This window comes from Sprattus sprattus (genome assembly GCF_963457725.1).
Source record: "Sprattus sprattus genome assembly, chromosome: 6".
NCBI lineage: Eukaryota > Metazoa > Chordata > Actinopteri > Clupeiformes > Clupeidae > Sprattus > Sprattus sprattus.
Window position 1 is genome coordinate 12,737,144 of NC_137925.1, and position 25,392 is coordinate 12,762,535.

Consider the following 25,392-nt stretch of genomic DNA (forward strand, 5'->3'; position numbering starts at 1 on the left):
TGAAAACAAGAGGGGGTGATGGTGGGACACCACTTCCTGGATGGCTGGAACCCTGTCCGAAAGTAGGAGAGGGGGAATGGGAAGGGGAGGAAGTGAGAGGAGGCGGATAGACGGGCCGAGAGAGATGATGGTGATGGTGGATAGTGGGGATGGGAGAATAAAGCCATTGTGAAACTACAGGATGAGGATGAGAGAGGTTGAGAAAGGATATTAATGGCAGACAGGACCTGTCACCATGTCATAGTCTTAAGGATCAGAGCTGAGACATACAGTACATACATACATAAGAAGCAAAATCCGATGTAGAACTGTTCCGATATGAACCACAGTTCCCTGGAGATGTTGTCAATTAGACATTCAACTCTCTTCTGTCTTTCTTCTCCTTCCTCCTCCTCCCCTCTCTCTCTGTCTTGCTCATTCTTCCTCCTCTCTCTTCCTCCTCCTCCTTCTCCTCTCTCTCTCCATCCTTCCTGTCACCAGTCTCCTCTGTTCCTGTTGTTCCTGGACTGTGTGTGGCAGCTGCTGAATCAGTACCCATCTGCATTTGAGTTCACCGAGACGTACCTGACAGTGCTCAGTGACAGCATGTGGATCCCCATCTTCAGCACCTTCCTCTTCAACTGCCCCAAACAGAGGGCAGAGCACAGCAGGGTGAGTATATGGACACACACACACACACACACACACACACACACCAAACACACACACATTTATTCACAAGCGAGCACATCATTTACAGAAATGCATGAAACAGCGAGGGATCTAAAGATCTACACTAGAACACTCACACAATTTACTCTAGAACTCTCCTCACACATGATGTGTGCCGACCGCCTGTTCCTCATGCAGAACTCCAACAGTCCTCAGCAAAAGCATTAAGTCATTATGTCACCAAATTTGACGCAAGATGGTTGGACTGCTCACATCTTTTCCAGTGGTGATCAGTATCAACCATCCTCTGCTAGCTTCGCCATATGTCTTGTTTTTCTTTGCATGGCCATGTTGTCCAAAGTGTATCTAATGTAATTAGCAGCCTGATACAGTGTGAGCAGTGGTTAATTGCCCCCTGTCCTCTTTAGGACTTCGCCCGCAGTAGAAGCATCCGTCTTGGGCAGGACCAGGCCCTGCGCTTCCCTGCTGTGTGGGACTGGTCGCAGCAGTTCAGCCCCAAGGACCAGACCCTCTTCAACAACCCACTCTACGTGGGCAAGGGCGCCACCTGCGTGCAGAATGGGGCAGTGAAGACCTTCAAACGCACCAAGGTGATCATTAGTGTGTTTACTCAGGTGATGTGTGTGGAGGTGTCAGGGCGTACAGGCTGTCATTATGTTGAAGCAAACAGGGCAGCGCTTCTTGTAGTTCCAGTTCCTGGTGTTCCAGGGCAAGAATGCCATGGTTACAAGCTAGGAGCCTGGACTAATGTTTCAGGATCTGCTGCATATTCTAGAATTCTAAGGAAATGAGATGAGAATTATAATTTAGTGTTAGAACTTTTAAAAGACATTTAAATGGTACAATGAATAGATGAAATGGAGCTTTGTAGTTTATAGCTAATAATGACAATGGAGTAGTTTCGTGTTAAGGGTTAGAGTTAGGGTTGTGAAGAGTTGTGTAGAGAAGTGAGTGCTTCATTTTGAGCTCATGAATGGTTCTCTCTTGTTCTTTTTGTTCTACAGCAGAAGAGCTACAGCTCCACACTACGTGGTCTCCCCCCAGCTCTGCGGAACGGGCAGCTGTCGGATCTGGACACCCTCCCACGGCGGAACTCTCTGGTTCTGCGTCTGCGCCCCGAGCTGGGCCCGGCTCGCGAGCCATGCGAGACGCCGTGTGAGCGTTTCGTACGCGAGCGCTTCTCCCGCCCCGCCGACCCCCAGGGCATGCTTCTGCCCCAGCTGCTGCCCTCGCACCTGCTCCTGTGGCGCCTCTACTTCCTGCGCTGGGTGCCCGAGGCCCGCATCCCCCGCGGAGGCCCCGCCACCGCCTTCCACAAGCTCTCGCTGCTCGTCGACGAGATCCACACCCTCCAGAGCCGCCTCCGCCACTACAACACCTCCAACTCCACCCCCACCCCCACCGGACCCCCTCCCCCAGCTCCTGCTCCTGGCCTGGCCCTCAGCCCCCCTCCCAACCCCCCTCAGCGGCCCCATTCCCTGACCCGGCCCCAGCCTGAGCACCAGCAGCAGCAGCAGCACCATGGCCGGATGTACTTCCGCACGTCCTCCTCGACGCTGACGGGCACCCCCTGCACCCCCGACTACCTGAGCTCCTCGTTCCCCTTCTCGCCTGAGGGGAACCTGTGCCGCCGCGGCCTGCTGGGAACGCCCCTCAGCAAGCTGCTGAGTGGAGCTCGCATCTGGCTGTCAACCGAGACGCTGGCCAATGAGGCGCTCTGAATGGGGTGGGTGCCCCACCTGATCCACCACCGCACAGAGGACCAGGAAGAGAAGAAAAAGGCAGTGGTCATAGGAAGACCAAGTCAGTGAAGCAGGAAGTGAGGAGAAGGAATGATTTGGTACATCATGGTGTGTGTGTGTGTGTGTGTGTGTGTGTGTGTGTGTGTGTGTGTGTGTGTGTGTGTGTGTGTGTGTGTGTGTGTGGGTGGGGGGTCGTGCGTGTGTGGACAGGAGGGCGGTCGTGTTTTTGCACAAAATGATTGGAAATGGACATCGCTTGCACAACTCCCCTCTTTTTCCTCTAAGCTCTTTGAGCTGACATGCAGTGACTGTGTGGAATGTTTCTCACTGTATTTTTGTCTCGGGGTAATTAACATGACGAGCCTCTAGTGTCGGGGAGAGACGGGGTAACGGCTGTGTGATTACGGACTCTAACCTGTGGAACAGCACCTCTCTCCTCCTCAGCAGAGTTAGCGTCATCTAACCCTTTGACCTCTCCAGACCTGCTGGCTGGGTCTCGTCATTGCTATTATTCACCAAACTAACAAAACCAAAATGATGAACTTTGTGTCCTTCTCTCTGCCCGTGGGTTTGTGTGTATGTGTGTGTTTGTAGGTAAGTAAGGACCGGAGTGTGGATAGCTATAGGTACAGGTTGTAGGTAGACAGGAAGCAGCAGACTCTGGCTGTGGTAAAATATAGGACTCCAACTGGGCTGGCTGGATCCTGCCCTATGATAAATCCACTTAGGCGAGGACTGCTGAGCAAATCAGCTGGTTGATTTGTCATCATTATTGCTTTCTATGTGTGGTTCCCTGCAGGATAGTAGAGGGAATGTGTGTGTGTGTGTGTGTGTGCTTAGCACTGCAGAGCAACATGTGTGTCCTTACTTAGAACCTCATGGACATAACGCTTAACTCTTTAATCCCCATGCCCCTCTCCTGGGTGACGTGACCTGATGCCTCTCTTGCGTGGCAGTGTCGGTGGTGGGATGCGGTGCCCTCCTCATGGGCAGCGGTTAGCCTAATGATGTACAGTTTGGTTTGCTTGAATTTCTAGATTTTTCTATTTTGTTTTTGCTTGTTTTCAATATGGTACTTCTTTTCATCCCTTATGACTATGGAGTAATAAACATTATTTATGTTTATTTTGTTTGTTTTTATTTGAATGCTATATAGTGTACCACTAAAAGAAAATCAAAATGGTGTGTTGTGTTACATCGCTGTCCTAGCATGGCACTTCTGCTCACCATTGGACTTCATTTGATGTTTCTAACTTTGATTTTATAAAGTATATAAAGTATACTATATAAAGTATATACAGCACTGATATTTATGTGATGTACGAACAATTCAGCAGCTGCAAAAAGCAAATCAATCAAACCTAAAGAAAAGAACAGGGACTGTTGATCTCTCCTGTGCCTTTTTTACCCCTGCTTAATGGTCAATGCAGACCAGGGTGTCAGTGTGCCCCCTCTATTCCTCTCTTCATCCCTTTCTCTCTCTCTCTCCTCATCCTATTCCCTCGTCTCTGTCAGGGAGAAGGAATTAGAGACTGGAGCTGACTTCAAAGCTGTGACCTTAGGCAGGGGCTGCTGGGACTTGTAGGCTCATATGCATTTTTGGTGTGAGATTGTATTGAGTTTTGAAGCGAGCTAAAGGAGTGGCTCCCAGGTGATGATGGCCATTGGGCAGATGGCAGGTAGTGAGTGTGCCGGATGGGGAGTTACCATGGCAATTATTGGGCACTATGGTAACAGGGTGGGGGTGGGGGGTCTTCATGTAAGCCAGTGACTGTCATAATAAAGATTTTAGTGCTAATAAAAACAAAAAGACTTAACACAAATGGGTTTGCAGTTGTTTTTGTTCTTCATAAATATGCAGAGGCTTTTAAAGTCACGCTCTTATGTGACTTTATCAAAAATGACCAGGGGGGTATACCACATACTTGGTTTAGTGACAAACCTGGATAGGTTAACTCAGAGTAATTGGTAAACCTCCTAATAAAAGAACCCCCATTGGTTCATTCTCCTAGCAAAACAAGGGCTCAGAGGGCTCTTCTATTAGGAGGTTTACCACTTACTCAGAGTTAACTTATCCAGGTTTGTCACTAACCCACGTACGTGGAATACCGCCCTGGGGAGAATATACTGACTCACTGCCACCCCCTAGTGACCATGGTGGGGACTAGCAGTGTCAGTCGAGTGGCGTAATGATCCTAAGAGGGCAGCAAATTACAAATCATGATGACTCTTTAATTTCAAATAAGATGATGTGGACACACATGTAATAACAATAAAACACACCAACTGTACATGGAAATATAAACTGGAGCGCTAAGTCTACATTAGGCACTATAACTTGAGCTTGCTGCCGGAGATCTCCTTCTGGTTTTTCTTCTTCTTGACCTTCTGGTCCTTGGAGCCTTTGACCTGAGACTTCACCTGGTCCTGCAGCTGGGAGAAGAAAGCCTGAGAGGAGCGCAGAGCCTTGTCCATACCGTCATTCTGTTGGAACACACACACACACACACACACACACACACACACACACACACACACACGCACACACACACACACACACACACACACACACACAAAATATGAGCAATTCACCATGGTCTCTGACCATAACTGCCAAGAATGACTACCACTGTACTGTAAAAGATGAGAACTTTTTCAAAATCATATGACCGGAAATAACAGAAACAATGAAATACTACACATAATAACTAACGTAAATCAATGTAAAAATGAGACAAAAGGGTGTATCCAAATGGTCATATATAAAAACTGACCGTGAGAATCTTGGCCTGGCCTCCCTTGGTGAGCTTCTTGAGCGTGTCGGCCACCTCGGCCTTGGAGGCCTTCTTGTTCTGGTCTCCTGCTCTGGCTGCCTTGAGCTTCTGCCTCTTTTCCTTCTCCTGGATCTTCACCCGTTTCAGCTGCTTCTTCTTCCTCCTCTCGCGTTTCTTATCCGTGGTCGTCTTCTCTGTGTCACCAACCAAGTCTCCAGCTTTGTTCTTCTCCTGAAGGGGAGTAAAGAAAAGAAGAATAGAATCACTAGAAGAACAGGACCTCTTTGACGCGTGAAATTCCGATCTATGTAGATGGCACTCCCACTGAGAAACATTGGTTGTCTCCTCAGTTCAGGTGAATTGAAACACTTAGGACTTAGGTCTAATTTTAAAGCTGGCAGTCAGTGCAGTTTCACCAAAGACTTGTGGAGCCAAGTGAGTTGAAAAAACAGATTCACAAATGCCATTTCAGATTTCATTATCTTAATTCCCATCTTGATTCGCTAGTGCTTTTTACAGCACAGTTTCATAACTGCAGTTCAAGCATTTCACAGTTCAAACAAGTTACTCTAAATGAATGACAAATAAAAAAAAATTAAAAAAAAACTTTTGAGAAACTAGACAAACCTTCACTTCCTCTGGTGCCAACAGTGTGGCGTCGCTAGCACTAACAGGGGCCACCTCCTCCATGGCGATGGAGGGCATGTTGGAGACCACCTTCACCTCAGGAAGAGCCTGCAGAGAGAGGAGTTAGTAAACACACGTGCTTGTTTTTTTGTTGTATTTACATAAATTCCATTTTAAATATAATGCCTGTTTCGGACATGTTAATTGGATTATTACTTCTACTTATATATTATATGGTATACAGTAACATTTACACTAACAAACTGTAACATTAACAAATGTATATAAACACACACACACACACACACACACACACACATTAATGAATTGCTTCTGCACATTTCTGTGAAAGTCATCCATAGACTCCTGAAAGGCAGAGGCTTCCTAGGCGACAGATCGTTGCTGCTTACTGGTTTAGGTGTGAAGTGGAAGTTAGAAAGTGCGTCCAGCTTCAGGAAGAGAGAGTTCATCATTTTCTGGATATCAGCATGGGCTGGGTTTTCTTCTTCCTCTGTCTTCTTTTCCTGAGATCAACATGTCGTTTGGCACCGGAGACAGAAACACAACAGAAGGATATAATACTTCAGCGGGATGCACAATAGCCTGCCTGACAATATTAAGTCTAGAATAGTGCATTTTGTGTTGGCAACTGTCACTGTAAAAACAAATGGACTTCAGATTTATCAAGCACAGGTGTTCCCGGTCATACCTGAGTGAGTTTGACGAACTCCTGCTCGTAAACCTCTGCCAGACTGATCTTGCTCTTCTCGTGGTCCAGAGTCAGACGCTTCTTGTACTCGAACACGTCCTCCTTCGGTTTTTCTTTCCGCACCACGTCATCAAACACCTGCAAGGGCAGAGGCACACCACAACTACTCAACAAGCAGAAGCCTCATCACTACAGTCACAGCACAGGGGGGGAGATTACGGACCACAAGAACAGGGCTCAAACAGGTTGAGAGTTGATAAAAAAAAAATCACTGGTTAAAATCAAGCAATGGTGTTTGATATTTTGATGTTGCTGACAAAATGAAGAGGAACCTACCTGGTCCTTAATCCTTTGCTTGATAATTTCCTCTAACGCCATGGTCGTTTCCTCAGTGATAGCAGGGGCTTTAAACACAGACAAATTCACACACACACACACACACACACACAGTAAACATCTAAGCAGGCGAATACAAACAGGGACCTGAGACATGGCATGTTTTCATGAAGCCTATACCAGGACAATAGAATTGAAGTCTTATATGGGCCATTCTACCGAATTGATGCAAAGTCATGTCGGATATATTTTGAATTTTTTTATGGTTTATTCCCAAAACTTTTTCCGTATTTATATTGTACCATATCTAAAGTACACATATCTAGTAAAAGAACAGTCAGGTTTTATATTGTATTTTCAGAATGTGTCGGAATGTTTTTCCTCTTCCAAAAATTGTCACTACCGAAACATCACATTTACTATAGTAAAAAAGTATTATTATTGACCTGTTCAGATTGTGTTTCCTTCCCTTCTCTGAAGTGTATTTTTACAAATATTTCTTGAAGGTTTTCACAATGAAATCCATAGAAATTAATTTTTTACCAAATTTTCAAGTTCAATTTATCTGTTTCGGTAGTGACTGCACTGTTTCGGTAGTGACTGCACTGTAGGATGGATATTCATTTCTCTCCCAAAATCATCCAAAAGGTGCTCTGGGCCGCCCTTTAGTCCACACAACACATTTAATTAAAAATGATGGGATTGAACTACTTACCATTTCATTTTGTCACTACCCAAATCATCTGGTCACTACCATATGTTTCGGTAGTGACTGTTTCGGTAGTGACAATTCTAGCTAACTTTAAGCATAAATAAAGAATTCTAGCAAGCACACGGCTTTCAAACACATCTTTGAAGAGGTGAACACACATACAAACATAAGATTTTCCATGAAACCCCAAAAGGTTTACTTAATTGAAGAAAACATGCGTTTCGGTAGTGACAATTCTTAAGGTTACACGTCGATTTTGAGACTTTGGAACACATTTATACAAAAACTATGGGATTTAGCTACTTACCATTCAACCATGAGGGACAGAGATGCAGTGTCACTGCATGGTCAAAAATGCAGAGTCGTGGCTAAAACACAGGCTCAGCCAATGGACTAAAACTCTTGTGTTTCGGTAGTGACATGAAAACTAGGGACATGATTTTTTGAGTATAGTAAATTGATTTAAAAATGAAACCCACTATAAATCTAAATATTCCAAGTTCTGTTTCAACCCAATCATAAAGACCTTTGAAATTAAATAATTGAAAAAAATCTAAAAAAATTGAAAAGTGTTATTTAAAGGCATTGAAATTTAGATGTCAGGGTTGGGGACAGCTACTTCCCAATAGAAAGTACCCTATAAATGATGATTTTGTATATATTTAGCTTATCACTATCTCATGTAATGCATTGGGTTTATATAGACCATAACATTTTCTAATTAAATATCTATGCCTAAATACCTAATTGTTTTGTAAATAGTTTTTATTGTTGAGGGACTGCATATTACACGAATTCGGTAGAATGGCCCATATACTGTTTGCATGAAAACAATAGCTTTAAAAACAATGGACAGTGCACAATCAGTCAAAAGTGACGGCGGACATGACTGATGCGCGCTCGGACTCTGGCTACAATTTAGCCAATCAACACGTCGTCATACTGTATATCTGTTTTTACCGTCATTGCATGACACTGAAAATCTGTTTCTGGATGCAGACACACGACAGGTCATTCTAGGCGTTTGGTACAAAGGATTATTATAGCTCTAGTTTCTCAAGCCATTACTCGCCTTTCCTGTGGTTATTGTAAACTCCACTGCCGTACGCTCAGAGTTTAAACATACATTAGAGACTGAGGCTGTGGTCATGGTTTGGACTAGAGTTTGAATTCATAATAGACTGAATAATATTAGTAACTATGGGTTAAAGATAGTCTGGGAAGTCCCGCCCCTCTTCTCCGGCCAATTTGATTTAGCCTCTGAAGGGGGTCTGGCAAACTTAGGATAGCAGTTCACTTCAAGATTTCCAGAATCCTTGGAGCCAATCACAAACTGGCTTTTGGCTACCTGGCGCTCCATTGGCGGATTTAAAATAACCACGTCTACCGTAACAAAAGCGAAACTTAAGAGAAAAGCACAGTAAACTATATACTGCTCTCGCGGCTGTCTTGGATGATTTCAAAGGCAAGTTTTCTTTGAAAATAGAACAGAAACCTGCTCTGGAACAATTCATACAGAAAAAAGATGTGTTTGCTTTATTACCGATCGTTGTATAGTATCGTTGGTCTGATTGGTTAAAGGCGTGTCCAATTACGTGAGTGAAGTGGACCTCCATTGAGGAGTTGGCCAGACTAACTGAGCAAATGAAATGCAGTGAAGGGGCGGGGAATTCCCAGACAAGGTTAAAGATGCAGTCCACAATTCGGATCCGCTGAAAGGTTACCAATCATATTACACCCATCCCTTCTGTGCTCCTGAAGCTATGTGTTGATTGGCTGGGACTGTTTATGTCTTGGACTGTGTATCTATATGTTTGTTTCCTGTTTACAGAAACAGAACTGTGTACGAATGCCAGAGTTGTTTTGAACACAAATACTCAACAGACAGCCTGAAGACGGTGAGTGAGTCGACCCAAAAAATGGATGAGATCAGAATTGCAGACTGCATCTGTAATGCACATGTCCTCACCACAGCTGGTCAAACTGTAACTTCCTTGATTTGTAATTATTCCCTTTTCAAATTGCAGAAAAGAGTTTCTCTTATGTTGGTATTTGAGTGTGAAAGAGAAAAAGACCATTAGAAAGACATCAAAATGTCCTCGCAAGAGACACAGGGGAAAGACACACGCACATTTTGGCGGCCTGTCCTGGCGAGAGACAGAGAGCAAAGAGACACACACCCATTCTGGTGGCCTGGTCGAACGAAATGTCCTCCTCGAGCATGCTGTTCTCCGGACGCGTCTGAGCCGTCACTTCGCCCGTCAGTTGCCATGGTTTCTCCTCCAGCGCGGCGCTCTCCAGCTCGCTGATCCGCTCCGCCATCTGTCAGCCAATCACAGCCCTCGCTTAAAACCAGAACTTGCAATGCAACTCGTGCAATAGGCAACATGCCAAATGGGACCAGTATGATACATGCCAACATGATTAATTCTCATTGGCCCACTGCTTTTGTCCTGGTCCTTTACACGTTTACTTTTACTTTTGGACTTGTGTGATAGGAAACATTTCAAATAGCTCCATCTTATCTCCGACACTTCCACAACACTCTCTTTAACACGACCAAGCAAAGGCACTTTAAGCTAAAAAAAAAGAAAAAAAAGAAAGAAAAAGAGAGCAGTATAATTCTGCACTGAAGTTACTTAAGTCAACATTCAACAAACCTTGTCTTTACGTTTCTCAAATGAAGACTTGGATAACTTCTCTGATTTTCCTCCAAAGATTTGCTCCATCTCTTCCCCCTCACTGTCCTCCGGGAGGTCAAACTTCACTCTCTTCAGAGCATCTCTAGCCTCTCTGCTCTCATCCTCATCAATGTCCTCCCTGTACATGAGTGTGTGAGGTGAAAGAGCACAGAATCGTTAATCATCCTTATCTTAACTTCAAGCACATGTGAAGGTCACACAGTTAAATCATTGGTGAAACTAAAATAAATATACAAACATCAACACCAGTACACTGCAAAAAATGCTTTTCTAACCTAGTGTTATTACTCTTATATTGAGATGAAAAATCTAGTTGGTCTTGTTTCTAGCTAAATTGTACTTACCTAGTGCTTTCTTGGTAAGGTTATTTTTACCTATTTCAAGCAAATATTACTTATTTTAAGAAATCTTAACAAGCCAAATTTGCTTAACGCACTGGCAGCCAACTTTGCTTGTTTTAAGCAAAATCCTGCTTAAATATGTAATTATTTGTCTTAAATCAAGAGGGGCATTTTTTGCAGTGTATATACAGCAATTTGCAAATGCATTCAGTTTTCAATCTGTATTAAAATGATAAATTGCTTTTGGGTATAACTTCATGTTTGTGCCATGAATGAAACAAGGAAAAGAAAGAACTTGGCTTACGCCTCTACATCAAAGTCTTCCTCATCCATGTCCTCTTCATCAAACTCTCCCTCGTCACCCTCTTCGGGTTCTTCCTTATCTGCCGTCTTCTGGGGTGGCCCCTCATCCGTTGTGTCAAAGTAGTCTTTGTATTTCAGGTTCCGTGAGCTTTTCTGTTACATTGGCAAAAACAAAGAATTGACCAATGAAAATGTAATCATTGACTCATTCACTCCAATTCCAGTTGATAAATACATCTAACATGTAAACCATGATTACCGTTTTCTGTTGTTTTGATGATGCAGGTTTATCAAATGCTAGGTCCTCCTCGTCTCCAGACGGTAAGTCCTGGAAGTAGTCTACGTCTTCACCGCCCTTGTCATCTTTGCCCTCTCGTCTGTCCATGTCATCCAGGAAGGCGTCCATATCGGACAGCTTGAAGAACTTGTCGTCCACCTCCGAGGTCTCTGCCTGCTTGGGATGCCGCGCAGCAGGACCTTTCTGGTCCATCTTCTGCTTGGTTTTCTTCTCCAGCTCATCCACATCAAAGTCCACATCCGAGTCCTCATCAGAGAAGCCGTCTCCATTCTTGTCCCCAAGCTCTGCCTGGTTCTCTCCTTCCTCCTCACCTTCATCTATCTCATCATCACTCTGGTCCTTGTCCTCATCGTCTTCTTCACTGACATGGTCGTCATCATCATTTTCATCATCTACGTTGCCTCCCTCATCGACTCCTACATCCTCCTCCACCTCCTCTAAAATCTTCAGCCCTGCGTCTACTGTAACTTGGCTCACGGACTCCTCAAACTGCTCAAGCGCTGGAGGGTTCTCTAGCTCCAGCTCCTGCCAGATCTGCTCCTCGTCAAAGTTCTCCACCACCAGCTGGTCCAGGGGACTTCCCTTGAAGCCCGCTGGCTGCTGGGCTTTCTGCAAATCGTACAGAGTCTTTGTGAGAGCAGTGAAGTCTGCTGCCAAGACATCCTGGAGACTGCAAAGCAAACGATCAAGTTATGACCCAAAGAGAGAACGAGATCCTAGACAAATACTTGGACAAATACTGGGCAAAAAAAACATTTAACACTCTACATAGCAAGAGAAATGTTATCAATATTAGCACACGACACCCTACTTAGCAAGGTAAACTTAATCAATATTAGCACACGACACCTCCTCCACAAGACCACAGGCAACACGGAGGTGATGACAGCAAAACTAACGTTACAAAGAATGAGGTAACATTTGAAACTATTCTTGTTGCTCTGCAATGAATGTATGCAGAATTAAACTACCTTAAACTACTAGCAGTTAAACCTGATTGTGTGGACAGTGGCTAAACAGAGGGATCTAGCTCCGACCTCGTACAACAACTGGACATTGCATAACCGAGGGCGACGAATAGATCTCACTTGCTGATGTTCAGACCATAGATCATACGGCTATGGTTCAGGCTCGCACAGCACGAGATGACCAAAAACACATGATATTTAATGCTAACTACCTTAGCCAATGTTGAGGAAAGGACTACGTGGCTAACTAGTTAGCTTGTCAACCAGAAAAGTACACAACACCTCTGCTCCTTGCTAGTATCGTACAATGACAATGAAAGCACTTTCATCTTTATGTATCCCTTACCTTAGAAATTGTTCTGGATGTGCTGTTTGAGTATTTAGAATACTCAAACAGCTCTCCAACGTGTTACCAGTATCCCCCGTCGCCATCGTTTTTCACACATGGGAACCTGGGAGTAACAGTAAATAGTGTCCCCGGAAACTTGACTTGTGGGAACTCATTATCGCAAGGCATCTTAGAGTCTCGAACAAACCTCCAATTTAGATACATCGACGTTTTGTAAGGACTAAACAAAAATCTTTTTATTTTATTTACTTCGAGTGCAGACGAGCCCTGTTTCACGTTGTATTAAAATAAATTATTGTCATATTTGCGAGTTGTTTTCAGTCAAGTTTTTTTTTTGTAGAAACATGGCGTCTCCCTTGCTGAAGGTTGCAGGTAATGTAGCAAACAGCCACCAATTCACATCATTTTACGAAGTATATTCTCCTTATGGTCCTATATAGTGTTACGGTGGTATACAACACGTTGCAATTGGAAAAGTTCCTATTACTGTTTCGGTATTTTGATCGCTCCCCATGGATAGCCTGTTAGTTAGCATTGACTAACATCTGTGACATCAGGCAATGTTAGCGTTAACTTTGACAAATCTCACTGTAGTTTGCACTTCAAGGGAGCTGCTCGACGTCATGTTATGTTATACTCAATAGAAACTGAAGGGTCTGCCCGATTAACCAGATACAATGTAGTTGGCATCATGTTTGTGCGGCGTTGCATTAACATTGCCTAACAGTAGGTGTCGCTAAGAGAACAGAACAGCCGTGCTCTGTTTTGCAAGTAATGTAGGCCTACTGTCTAGGCCAGCTATAGATGCATTGACAAAGTTGTAGTTACTGTTTTATATTTATTTGTTTGCGTTTTGATGTTGTACATGTTTGCAGAGAAACAAAATCGTTAAATCGAACGAAAACATTATTTAATTACTGTTGTTTCTGTAGTGAGAGGTCTTTCCAGGTGCATACGCTATACAACCCTCAGAGCCTTCTCTTCATCGCCCATCCCATCGTCAGTCTGGAAGCTTGGTAGGTTGAATCATGTTGCCATAGCCGTGCCTGACCTGGAGAAGGCCACCGCTCTGTACCGCGACGTGCTCGGTGCTCAGGTGAGCGCAACTTTGCCTCTGCCTGAGCACGGCGTGTCCACGGTGTTTGTGGAGCTGGGCAACACCAAGCTAGAACTCCTGCATCCGCTGGGGGAGAAAAGTCCTATAGCTGGATTCCTTCAGAAGAACAAATCTGGGGGGATGCATCATATCTGCATAGAGGTGAATGTCACTCGTGTAATAGAAGGCACCACTTACAAGGTGTCCTGAAAGTATAGCCAAATAAAAGTTAATTTACAATACCTACAGCTGGTTTTCACCTTCACAACAGTGTCACACATGCATCACACTGTAGAGTAATGGATGATACTTTCTAAGTCTGAATTATCATATCCTAGCTGTGACCTCTTTACAAGTTACGCATTCTCATTATTTGAGCTTCTAATGCTTTTCATTCCTGTGTGATGCAGGTTGATGACATCAAGGCAGCCATTTTGGATCTGAAAGCAAAAAACATCCGCATGTTGTCTGCAGAGCCACGAATAGGGGCCCATGGGAAACCAGTCATGTTCCTACACCCAAAAGACTGTGACGGCGTCCTAGTGGAGTTGGAGGAAGCATAACACTTGTGCCTCTCAGTGGTAGCCCAGTCCTGCTCTATATGGGCTGCGTGACTGGAGAGAGCCGAATGCAGGCCTGCCCTGCGTGTGCCAAAGTAATTTGCATCACCTGTATCCATAACCAGAGAGTCAAATCAACATGCTACAATGTTTTAGGGCAAGCTCTGAGTCTTTATCCCCACTGGGTGTCTGTGGAAATGTTTTGAAGATCTCTTACTGAGAGTGTTTATAAGTTAAATGGGTGGTTGAATGCTTGTGGCACACGTCAGATTATCAGGAAAAGGACTGCTCTTACCCCAGGTTGTGTTTGAATTTTGTGGTTTTGCTGTGTTTCTTCTGTTTAATCACCATGTGCGTGTACAGAACTATACAGAGTTCTTTGCCTTAAAGACTATTCTCCTGGTATTCCTCCAAGAATTCACGCATGTGGATGGTCTTGACTATGGCAAAGTGACAGAAAAGGAATAAAACATCTTCCTACTTGCATGTACACTGGTTTGTTGAATCGATAAGTGATTTGTCTTAAAGATAGAATTTCTGTGAAATAAATACATGAATTGAAGCTATTTCCCTACGTGGGATCACTGAAGGTTTCTTATGACGTCATGTTATAATTAAATATACGAAGGCTAATGTTCCAACTCTAGTGCGGTATTTAATCTATAATAATTGGCAGCCTTTTATTAATATTCATATTTAACCCAAGTGTTATTGAAGCTAAATCCTTTGTTCTCTATCAGTAATTCATCCATGTGGAATAGTGAGATAAAATAGTTTGAGTAAGAATTGAAAACGGAGCTATGAATCTGTTAATCAGCACCCTGCTCTGCATCTGGTCTTCAGCGTAGTGGGACAGACTGTGACACTCCATCTGTCTCTGTGGTGTGGAATCTGAACATGAGCTGGTGCAGCTCCATCTCTCCTCTGCAATCACTTCCCAAGCCAGCTGACGGAGAGCCGTTTTCACTTCTTTCTCTCTTCCAGTGCTTCTCTCTTTCACTCCTTCTCTCTTTCTCTCACTCCTTCTCTCTTTCTCTCACTCTCCCAGATGATAGCGCGAGGGGGAAGATTAGTTGCTCGTGTTTTGGACTCTTGTCTTTCTGGCTTGTCAAGGCTGAGGGTGTTATTTCCAAGTTTTCCAAGCGCTTTTTGTCTGCTTTCAGACATTAGCATGAGAAAGCCACTCTCCCGTCTTGATTTGGTTTTGGGATGGGATGAAGGGAGTTAATCTGTTCTTGACATTTAAAATGGAGGAGAAAGAATTTTGTTTATGCCAGAGTTGCTGTATCAAAAGAGAAGAATAGTCTGCCTAAACGGAGACTCAATTCTCTTCTGAAGTAATGGTCCTCCTGTCAATCACTTGGCTTTCTGTTATAATGAGCCCACCTACCACTGGTGTATGATGAACCAAACTGGGAGTGAACCAAACTTAAGACTTAAACCAAAACAAAAAAAACCTGATTAACTTCAGTCTTATGCTAAACAGGTGTCTTGAAGTTGCAGGGTGAAGTCTATTGACTGGTACCACCAGCAAGGGAGATTTGAAATGTCAATGAAAACATCAGAATCAGAATCACGTTTATTGGCCAAGTTAGTTTGCAAAAACAAGGAATTTTACTCCGGGTAAAGTGGCTCTCAGTGTACTTACACAAAATATACATCACAACACAATACAACACAACAGCAAGGCTTTTCTTAGTCTCTGGGTTTTTAAATGTCCCCGAGGTTTTGTTTGTTTCACTGTGACAATGAAACATACAGGGAACAAAAACTGCACATAACGAAAATCACTCTCTTTTTGAACAGCACCTCTCAGTTCTCTGAGTGAAGACATTGACCTTTCCAAACGGAGCGACTGCACAGAAACAGACTGTCTGCAGTGCAAACTATGTTGTGGTTAAATGAAATGGGTGTTGGATAGCATAACTGAAGAGCTGACTTGTTATCCTCAAGTCTCTTTCTGGGAGGTGTGTGCAAATACAGAAGAATTAAGGAATTGTGCTATGTATCATTATGTCGTAAATTACCTTTCTAGGAAAAATTATTACCATGTAACTGTATAAGTGCAACTGCATGTATCACAACTAATAATACATGGCTTTGCATGCATTTCATTTGGTTGTTTGTTACATTGTTGTGTTGGAGTAATCTGCAGCCTGGCTGGACTCTGGAGGAGTGTCGGACATCCACATTCAGGCGGATTGGTGGTGGTGGGGGCTCTGTCCCCATAGTCGTTCAGGGACCCGGGTTCGTCTTGTCACCTCTAGCTGGAGGGGGATGAGCCAGCAACCTCTGCACTGTCACCATATCCCATCAGGGACCGTTTCTCTCATGTCACCACGGTGTGACCACTGTGCTTATCTGAAAGCCTCCTTGGTGCAGTGTTTTACCTGTGAAGCTCAGCTGTGAAGTGTGTGTGTGTGTGTGTGTGTGTGTGTGTGTGTGTGTGTGTGTGTGTGTGAGAGAGTGTCTATGAACATGTCTTTTTTTATTTATGAGTGAGATGGTATGTGTGTACGTAATATGAGTATAAGATAAGTGTGTTTGTGTGATGGGTGCCTTTGTATTTGATGTCTTAACGCATTTGCAGCTCAGCTGTAAAGTGTGTGTGTGTGTCTGTGTGTGTGTGTGTGTGTGTGTGTGGGTATCTCTGTGTGTGTGTGTATCTCTGTGTGTGTGTGTGTGTGTGTGTGTGTGTGTGTGTGTATATCTGTGTGTGTGTGTGTGTGTGTGTGTGTGTGTGTGTGTATATCTGTGTGTGTGTGTGTGTGTGTGTGTGTGTGTGTGTGTATGTGAGAGAGTGTCTATGAACATGTCTTTTTATTTATGAGTGAGATGGTATGTGTGTACGTAATATGAGTATAAGATAAGTGTGTTTGTGTGATGGGTGCCTTTGTATTTGTTGTCTTAACGCATTTGCAGCTCAGCTGTAAAGTGTGTGTGTGTGTCTGTGTGTGTGTGTGTGTGTGTGTGTGTGTGTGTGTGTGTATATCTGTGTGTGTGTGTGTGTGTGTGTGTGTGTGTATATCTGTGTGTGTGTGTGTATATCTCTGTGTGTGTGTGTGTGTGTGTGTGTGTGTGTGTGTATATCTGTGTGTGTGTGTGTGTGTGTGTGTGTGTGTGTGTGAGAGAGTGTCTATGAACATGTCTTTTTATTTATGAGTGAGATGGTATGTGTGTACGTAATATGAGTATAAGATAAGTGTGTTTGTGTGATGGGTGCCTTTGTATTTGTTGTCTTAACGCATTTGCAGCTCAGCTGTAAAGTGTGTCTGTGTGTGTGTGTGTGTGTGTGTGTGTGTGTGTGTGTGTATATCTGTGTGTGTGTGTGTGTGTGTGTGTGTGTGTGTGTGTGTGTGTGTATATATATGTGTGTGTGTGTATCTGTGTGTGTGTGTGTGTGTGTGTGTGTATCTGTGTGTATCTGTGTGTGTGTGTGTGTGTGTGTGTGTGTGTGTGTGTGTGTGTGTGTGTGTGTGTGTGTGTGTGTTGGCAACAGAACCTGTGGCTGGGTGGACAACAGCTTGTCCAGCAGCACAGGCCGTGTGGAGCATCTCTGTTCACACATTTCCTCTCCCTCTCAGCACTGGGTTGGGAGGAACTGGGGCATAGAATTGCCAACGAGGCGCCATTATGGCCGTAGGACTGTACATTTTATCGCCTTCAGCATATTTCTAATGACATTAGTCACGCTATGTTTTATATAACCACTGTGTTGGATGTGTCTCTCTCTCCTTCTCTCTTTCTCTGACTGTTGGCTGACTTGTGTGGGTGATCACTCTTTGCATCATGGAAATAACTGAAATTGAGCTTTATGCTAATTTGCTATGGCAGCTCAGCAGAGAGCAGGAGTTTTCTGCCCTTTATCTATTTGAAAGTCCATTATTTTCTTTCTCTCTTCCTCCTGACTATTTTCACTGCATATCGGTTTGCCCCCACCCCCCCCATCCGCCCACACACACTCCTCGATAAATGTTTTTCCACTTCTTATTTTTCTTTGTTACATCTCTCTCTGTCTCTCTCTTCCAGGGTCCAAGAGCCGTTTCTTCAGGATGTCACACCCATCCAGGAAAGGAATCAAAGCATTGAGTGGACCTCAAAACTCCTTAAAAACCACTGCGGCCGACGTAGTTCAGCTAAATGAATAAGACGATAGGTATTTTACCATAGAGACAACAACCCTGAATAGCCCCATGAGATACACTCTATAAAGCACACCGGGGTTGAAGCATCAGCAGTGGCATCAGACAGCCGAGCACAGACATCAAAGGCTTCGCCTGATAACTCAGAGGAGTGTGGTGTATGTCATCCATGTTCTCTTGTGTAATATCACTTCGTAATAATGACCACTCCATAAGCCCCAAATTCTCAGATGCATTAGTCTGTATTGTATTACAGACAGGGCCGGACTGGCAGCCCTGTTTTTTTTCTCTCTTGCCACTGTGATTGGCTCCTCACCGAGCAGGGGATATGTACCTAATATGAACATGTTATCTTACGACAGAGGTCAGGGTGTTATCTAACCTAATGGGATATTCAGGGGACAGTTGGGACAAATGTAATCTATTGGCATCCTAGTTGAGTGTATGATAGCCTACTGTGGTTGGCTTATGATCTTATGTTTTAATTATAAAACCCTGTCACTGAAGGCTTTATGTTTTGATATGAAAATACTGTGTTATACACGGAGGAATCATTGAATCACGTTCACGCCTGCCTGGTGGTATGTAGAACAGGTCCGTGACAAACGAATGAAGCACACACCGTCTTCTGCCCCGCTGTTTTGCTATCGCTGGAGAAGGAGGGTCGCTGTCCCGGGTACTGAAGCACACACACAGTAGAGTCATCAGTAGCTCGCTCGATTCTCGGGTGGGGTTTCACTCTTGTCTCTACTGTCATCTCCCGCAGAACCGCAGTGGTGCGCCTACGATTTGCGCTGCTATTCACGTTCCGGGGCGGTCTTCTGCTGTATTCGTTCGCCAGGTTCCGGGGTTTATTGCCAATCTCGGCGACCGGGCAAATAAGCAGGTGTCTCAGGCGAGCATCCTCTCTCGCTGTCCGAACGGAGCGCAGATGAATTAGGCTACACGCGAACAGCAGAACAGACAGCCGATAACATCAGGTAAAGCGCTGGTCATTTGTCTCAAATTAGAACTTGATGTAATCTCACAAATATTGGCTTGCACAGCGTTGTTCTGGCTAGAGCCTCCGTGTCTTGATGCAGCATCCGAGAGAGAAGTGAGCAGGCGACGCATCAGTGTAGGTGACGATGTGTTTACAGTGAAGCTAAACTCCTATTTTGCGGCATGTAGGGTGTATTTTAGAGTTGGTGTGTGGGCTTTGACAATAGAAACTATAATAAAGATAAAATGAGTATTATTATTATTATTATTATTATCATCATCATCATTAGTAGTAGTAGACTAGTAGTATTAGCATAGTAGTATTTTTGTTAGTAGTAATCAAGCATATATACTTCAGCTACTAACTGAAAGCTCTCTTAACTAGTGGCACCTGCTAATTTAATGGTACATTTGTAATCGCTGTAATTTTCTGTTTGTTGCCTGCAGGACGTCTCTGTTTAGTAATCGTAGTTGGACATGGAAACATGAGATGTATGGGAATCTTGCTGGTTGAAGTGATTGCATAGACTTTTTTAAACATTAAAGATACGCAATTCTCATCAATTTCAGACGATCTGCATTGTCTATATTTGCATTGTTTAAAAATACCAAAACGATTAGTCCTGCTGGGGTTCTCTGTACCGTGTCATAAATAAGGGCTTGCCTGTCTTATGTAATGCAAATAGCTAACAGTGTCAAGGAATTCCCGGCATGTAACATGTAATATCAAGACATTGAGGACCCTGACCTAGAACATACACACACACACACACACACACACACACACACACACACACACACACACACACACACACACACACACACACACACACACACACACACTCACACATATATTTATAAAAATATATAAATAAATACATATATATATATATATATTACTGTACATAGCTGGTAGGCTATGTTTACATCCAAAGTAATGCATAGTATTGCATAGTAATTGCATAACTCTAATGCACCAAATAGAACATTTTAATCAATAACAGTGAGTGAAGAGAGCTTTATATATATACCTCGAAAATATTTCATATGTCTAATAATCTAAATATCAATCTCATGATATTATGGCCTGTCATAGGTTATCCAAGGGGGGAGGGGGTAACCTTGGGAGTACGAACTCAGGTTAGTGTAACGGTAAGGGTAGGAATTGGATACGAACCCTGGTGACCTTAGGCACCCAAACATCTTGTGACAACAGGTTTCTTCACCTTATACAGAATGCTGATATATTTTCCCATCAGCCCCCCCCCCCCCCCCCCCTTCTGCAATGGGATTGAAAGATAAGCAATAGACTGGAGGAAGCAATTGCTCCATGGTGGCCAGCATTTTGCTTGGCTCGTCATGAGCCCAAATGAGTCCCTCTCAGTTTACTGCAGAATTTCAAGACGTATTGTTCTGGAACATGGAGTCTTCCCTGATGGCCGTGTCCTTCAGTGGAGTGTGTGTGTGTGTGTGTGTGTGTGTGTGTGTGTGTGTGTGTGTGTGTGTGTGTGTGTGTGTGTGTGTGTGTGTGTGTGTGTGTGTGCTTGTGGGTATTTGTATGTGTGTTTGCATGTTTTCCTTTTCTTTCTCTGTTATTGCATCAGTAAAGATTAGAACAGTGGTGTGTTACTTTCTCTTTCTTTCTCTCTCTCTCTCTCTCTCTCTCTCTCTCACACACTCTCTCTCTCTCTCTCTCTCATCATTAAATCTCTTACCGCATCTCTCTGGAGAAATGATAGCAGACCTGGAATCATTTGCAGCCACAGCCGTACACATCCTTTATGCAGTCAGAGCTCACACCTCAGTCACGCCCCATAAAAAGACATTGATTATCCCTGGGCAGAGGGATGCAAGGCATGCTGGGATACTAGTGGCCCATTTTCACATTGGTGCACTGGGGATCTCAGGATGGTCATTGATGGGTGCAAACACATATACATGTTCATGCACAGATACACTTACACACACGCACACGCACACACACACGCACGCACGCACGCACGCACGCACGCACGCACGCACGCACGCACGCACGCACGCACGCACACACGCACGCACGCACGCACGCACGCACACACAGACACACAGACACACACACACACACACACACACACACACAGACACACAGTTTATAATCATTCCATGTACACACATGATGAAGGTGTGCAGGTTTTGTCGGGGATTTCGGTTTGTCTCAACATTGCATTGCGGTGGCTAGGACTTCTACAAGCCTGCCCCCCCCCCCCCCCTTTTTCTCTCTGTCTATCTCTCCTTCTTACTTTCAGGCATATACACACTTGCCTTCTCTCTTTCCCCATCTATCTCTCACTCACTTAGGGTCCTTGTAGCAGTTTAATGTGCAGCTTCACAGCTGAAGGACAAACTCAGCAGCCGCCAGGATTCTTTTCATGCCACAGCAGGACATCTCTATATTAGATTCCAGAGAGAGAGAGAGGGGGACAGGGAAGGAGAAGGGAGAAAGGGAGAGAGAGCGAGAGCGAGAGAAAAATAAAGAGAGAAAGAGGCACATGACAGAAAAAAAGGAAGATGGTAGAGAGAGACATGGAGATACAGAGATCAGTATGGAGAGATGGAGACACAGAGAGAGAAGGCAGGCTAGTGATTCCACCCACTCCAAGCAAACAGTGAAGACAGGAAAAGAGAATGACTATAATGATAACTAAGCTGAAGACATCGATTCCAGCTGCCAGCGGCTGGCAGGAACCAGTCTCTGGGTGTGTGTGTGTGTGTGTGTGTGTGTGTGTGTGTGTGTGTGTGTGTGTGTGTGTGTGTGTGTGTGTGTGTGTGTGTGTGTGTGTGTGTGTGTGTGTGTGTGTGTGTGTGTGTGTGTGTGTGTGTGTGTGTGTGTGTGTGTGTGTGTGTGTGTGTGTGTGTGTGTGTGTGTGTGTGTGTGTGTGTGTGTGTGTGTGGCAGGAACCCGTCTCTGGGTCTGTTTGATTTGGAGCACACAGCTCTTTCCACACATGGATTAAGTACACAGAAAACAGAACTATTTCACAAGGAATTGTATAAATGGTTATTGTCCTAAGCGTTGCCGAACTGGAGGTTCTAGTTTAAGCGTAGCTGAGCCTCCATGTATTTCAGGGCTTTAGGGCCTCTGGTTTGTTTTTTGTGACCCTTCTACTCTGAATGATATCACATTCGACAGACTTGTGTTAAAGGTGTAGTCCAAGATTCTACAATACACCGCCCTGTCAGACTCATAATATAAATATAAATGTCTGACTACATGGAAAGGATCCCAGCAGAGATAGACCTGTGTCTGTTTACATCAATAACTATAAAGACCCTAGAAAAGGACTAGTTTCTACTGTCACTTTCTATAGAAAGCGAAACTTTAACTTCAGAAACTGTAGAAACACATGAAAGATTTTCATAATAATAAAAATCTTGTTACTTTCTAAAAACTGTTGTTGTTGCTGCAAATGCATTTTTCAGATTTAATTAGACTCGCTCATATTTCAATCACGGCTGCATGCAAAATGTATTAGTTCTTATCAGTCCTGAGTTTAAATGGTGGACATGCAGGCGTCTAAGCAACCATAATGATACTGCCATTATTAAAAACACATGATCAAGTGAACTAAATTGCAACTTGATTCAAGATTAAGCAAAGTCAAAGTCTTACTGTAATGATGAGATATTATCCAAAAAGACTTGACCCAGATGATGAAAATGATGTACTGTTTTATAGATGGCGACTGCTTGAGGAATACTTACTGCAGGTGATAGGCAATGTCAAAGGGAAATGGCCGTCTGCCCTGGTTAGGTGAAATTGTAATTGAATATAAATATAAAATGACTGAGAGATCAATCCCATCTCCAAGTTGAGATTGATGCATTCTGTGTGTGGATGCTGTGAGAATCAGATGCCTAAGGACATGTTGATTCCACACACATGCGCGTGCAAGCACATGCGCACACGCACACATTCACACACACACATACACGCACATGCACACACACACGCACGCACACGTGCACGCCCTTCAAGTTGTTTTATTTGCATATATTAGTACTGACACGATCCATTTGCATTTTCGTATTCATGATAATTATATGCTTTGCTTGATGGCCACACACACACACACACACACACTCTCACACACACACACACACACACACACACACACACACACACACACACACACACACACACACACACACACACACACACACACACACACATATGCCAACACTTGTCTCACAGTTAGCTTGACCAGTGTTTACCCAGAGCGTTTTCATTTTTTGAGAGTATAAAAAATGATAGAGCTAAGCTGAGAACTGGTGTTTCTCAGTCACATACACACACACACACACACACACACACACACACACACACACACACACACACACACACACACACACACACACTTTCTCATCACACACAGAGACTTGCTGTGCCAGCTCCTCCTGAGCTGAATGTTAAGCAGGCTGTAATGGGGCTTTAGAGGAGGATGTAAGACCTAGTTGTCGACTGCATGTTTTCAGTGTGTCACCACGGAAACGTGGGTAGGGGACCAGAGGGCTGAGAGAGGCATAATCACCTGCTGCTCCCGCCCAAAGTTCCCTTTGATGCGGGGTCTTAAGATGAGTTTTCTGAGCTCCGTCTTACAGCAGCGGGCCTACCTGGCCTACAGCAGACTATTAAGACTTTTATTTACAGCTGAGGCTGGTCCTCAGTAAATATGTTCAGGCTTTTGGGCGAGGCTTTTGTCGGTGTGAGATAGCCTGGGGGTGGTGTGGTGTTTTATAGGGAAGCATGCAGGCAGGTAGGTTGATGGTGAACCCCAGCGTCGGGCTCTCACACACTCACACACTCTCTCACACTCGCAGGGCTTTCCATTGGAGGCAGAGCTCTGAGCCAAAGCCTTGAAGATTAAAATCTTTGTTCCAATTTAAAATGTTTAGAAAATGGATCTGAAATATCTCTCCTTTTTTTTTTCTTTCTCTCTCTCTCTCTCTCTCTGTATATATATATATATATATATCTTTCTCTCTCCCCCCTCTCTCTCACTATCCCAGTATCTCCCTTTCTTCCCCCTCACTCTCTCACACTATCTATCTCTTCATCCCTTTCTCTCTCTCTCCCCCCTCTCTATTACGATCTCTCTCTCTCTCTCCCTTTCTCTCTCTCTCAGTCCTCCCCCTCCCCCCTCTCTATTTCTTTCTCCCGCACAAACACGGATTCCGCTGCTCTTTGGTTGTTTGTTATTTTCTATATTATTGGTTGTGCAGCTCTAAATCTTTGCAAAATCCCTTTCAGCCAAAAATTACAGCAATTCCCTCCCCCTCCGCCATAGTGTTTCCTGTGCCTGTTTCTACTGGCCTTTCTGCCAACAGATGAAAGCAGTTGAGAGTTAAGAGCATTCTGTTAGAAAAGAGCACAAAACTCACTAACAAAGGCCTGATTGCCCCCCCCCCCCCCCCCTCCTCCTGATCAAAACAACACATTCAAATTGACGCTCACTCGGAGACTCAGTGAAGCAAGAGAAAGGCAAAACAAGAATGACATGCCTTATCATTTCCCACCATAATGTTTGCCAGACATTTGCTTTTGAAATGCAGGCAAAGGAAACACTTTATCATTTTGACAGCTTTTAAAATGGCGTTAATCAATTTAGGCGTGCTGCTGCCTCGGACTAATTTGCAGCACTATCTGCTCATACCCTGCTGTGTGAGAGCTTTTCTCCTTCTGTTTTGCAAACACACTCTCCTATTACCGCTTGGAAGAGTCAAGGCCCTGTGGTGCAGCGCTGCCATAGATGAGTGTGGCCTTCGAGAGGAGGCCGCCTGTTGCCCACCCACAGGTAGTAACAGATAGTCCCAGCACTCTGAAAGGACACGCCAGCCTCCTTTCCAGCCTTCTCAAGCTATGCCTTCTTTAGAGGGGCAGAAGACATTTATGTTGTTTCATCCGATACATGTATTCATCCAAAGCGTCTTACAAAGGAAGTAGGGTGAGCAGTTTAGCCAGTCAAACCCATCACCATGGTTTTCATGGCATTGTCCTCTGTTATCGTCCTCTGTTGTTAACAGAAGGAAATGCTAGCGAGGGT

At 44.1% G+C, this 25,392-nt stretch overlaps 3 protein-coding genes across 4 annotated transcripts in view; 2 read left to right on the forward strand and 1 right to left on the reverse strand.

The window, feature by feature from the left end:
• mtmr10 (myotubularin related protein 10) overlaps window positions 1-4,104 on the forward strand; it is a 46,836-nt gene extending 42,732 nt beyond the window's left edge. Inside the window, exons 14-16 of one of the 2 annotated variants that reach the window (XM_080841188.1) lie at window positions 481-651; window positions 1,080-1,262; window positions 1,677-4,104. In XM_080841188.1, coding sequence (XP_080697314.1) covers window positions 481-651; window positions 1,080-1,262; window positions 1,677-2,393 — 1,071 coding nt within the window. In that variant the 3' untranslated portion in view covers window positions 2,394-4,104. The remainder of the gene's footprint in view (window positions 1-480; window positions 652-1,079; window positions 1,263-1,676) is intronic. The other variant, XM_080841189.1, reaches the window with a different exon arrangement.
• A 521-nt stretch (window positions 4,105-4,625) lies between these two features.
• Window positions 4,626-12,631, reverse strand: mphosph10 (M-phase phosphoprotein 10 (U3 small nucleolar ribonucleoprotein)). The gene is made up of 11 exons (XM_080840126.1): window positions 12,531-12,631; window positions 11,178-11,886; window positions 10,920-11,071; window positions 10,233-10,392; window positions 9,753-9,894; window positions 6,861-6,928; window positions 6,525-6,662; window positions 6,226-6,339; window positions 5,816-5,923; window positions 5,189-5,419; window positions 4,626-4,898 (listed from the first exon to the last, which is right to left on the reverse strand). Exons 1-11 carry the CDS (start codon window positions 12,614-12,616, stop codon window positions 4,746-4,748), a joined length of 2,061 nt encoding a protein of 686 aa, XP_080696252.1. The 5' UTR covers window positions 12,617-12,631; the 3' UTR covers window positions 4,626-4,745.
• A 56-nt stretch (window positions 12,632-12,687) lies between these two features.
• mcee (methylmalonyl CoA epimerase) lies at window positions 12,688-14,679 on the forward strand. Its single transcript, XM_080841014.1, has 3 exons — window positions 12,688-12,905; window positions 13,466-13,791; window positions 14,040-14,679. The coding sequence occupies exons 1-3, from the start codon at window positions 12,878-12,880 to the stop codon at window positions 14,190-14,192; spliced, it is 507 nt and encodes a 168-aa protein (XP_080697140.1). The 5' UTR covers window positions 12,688-12,877; the 3' UTR covers window positions 14,193-14,679.
• The last annotated feature ends 10,713 nt before the right edge of the window (window positions 14,680-25,392 follow it).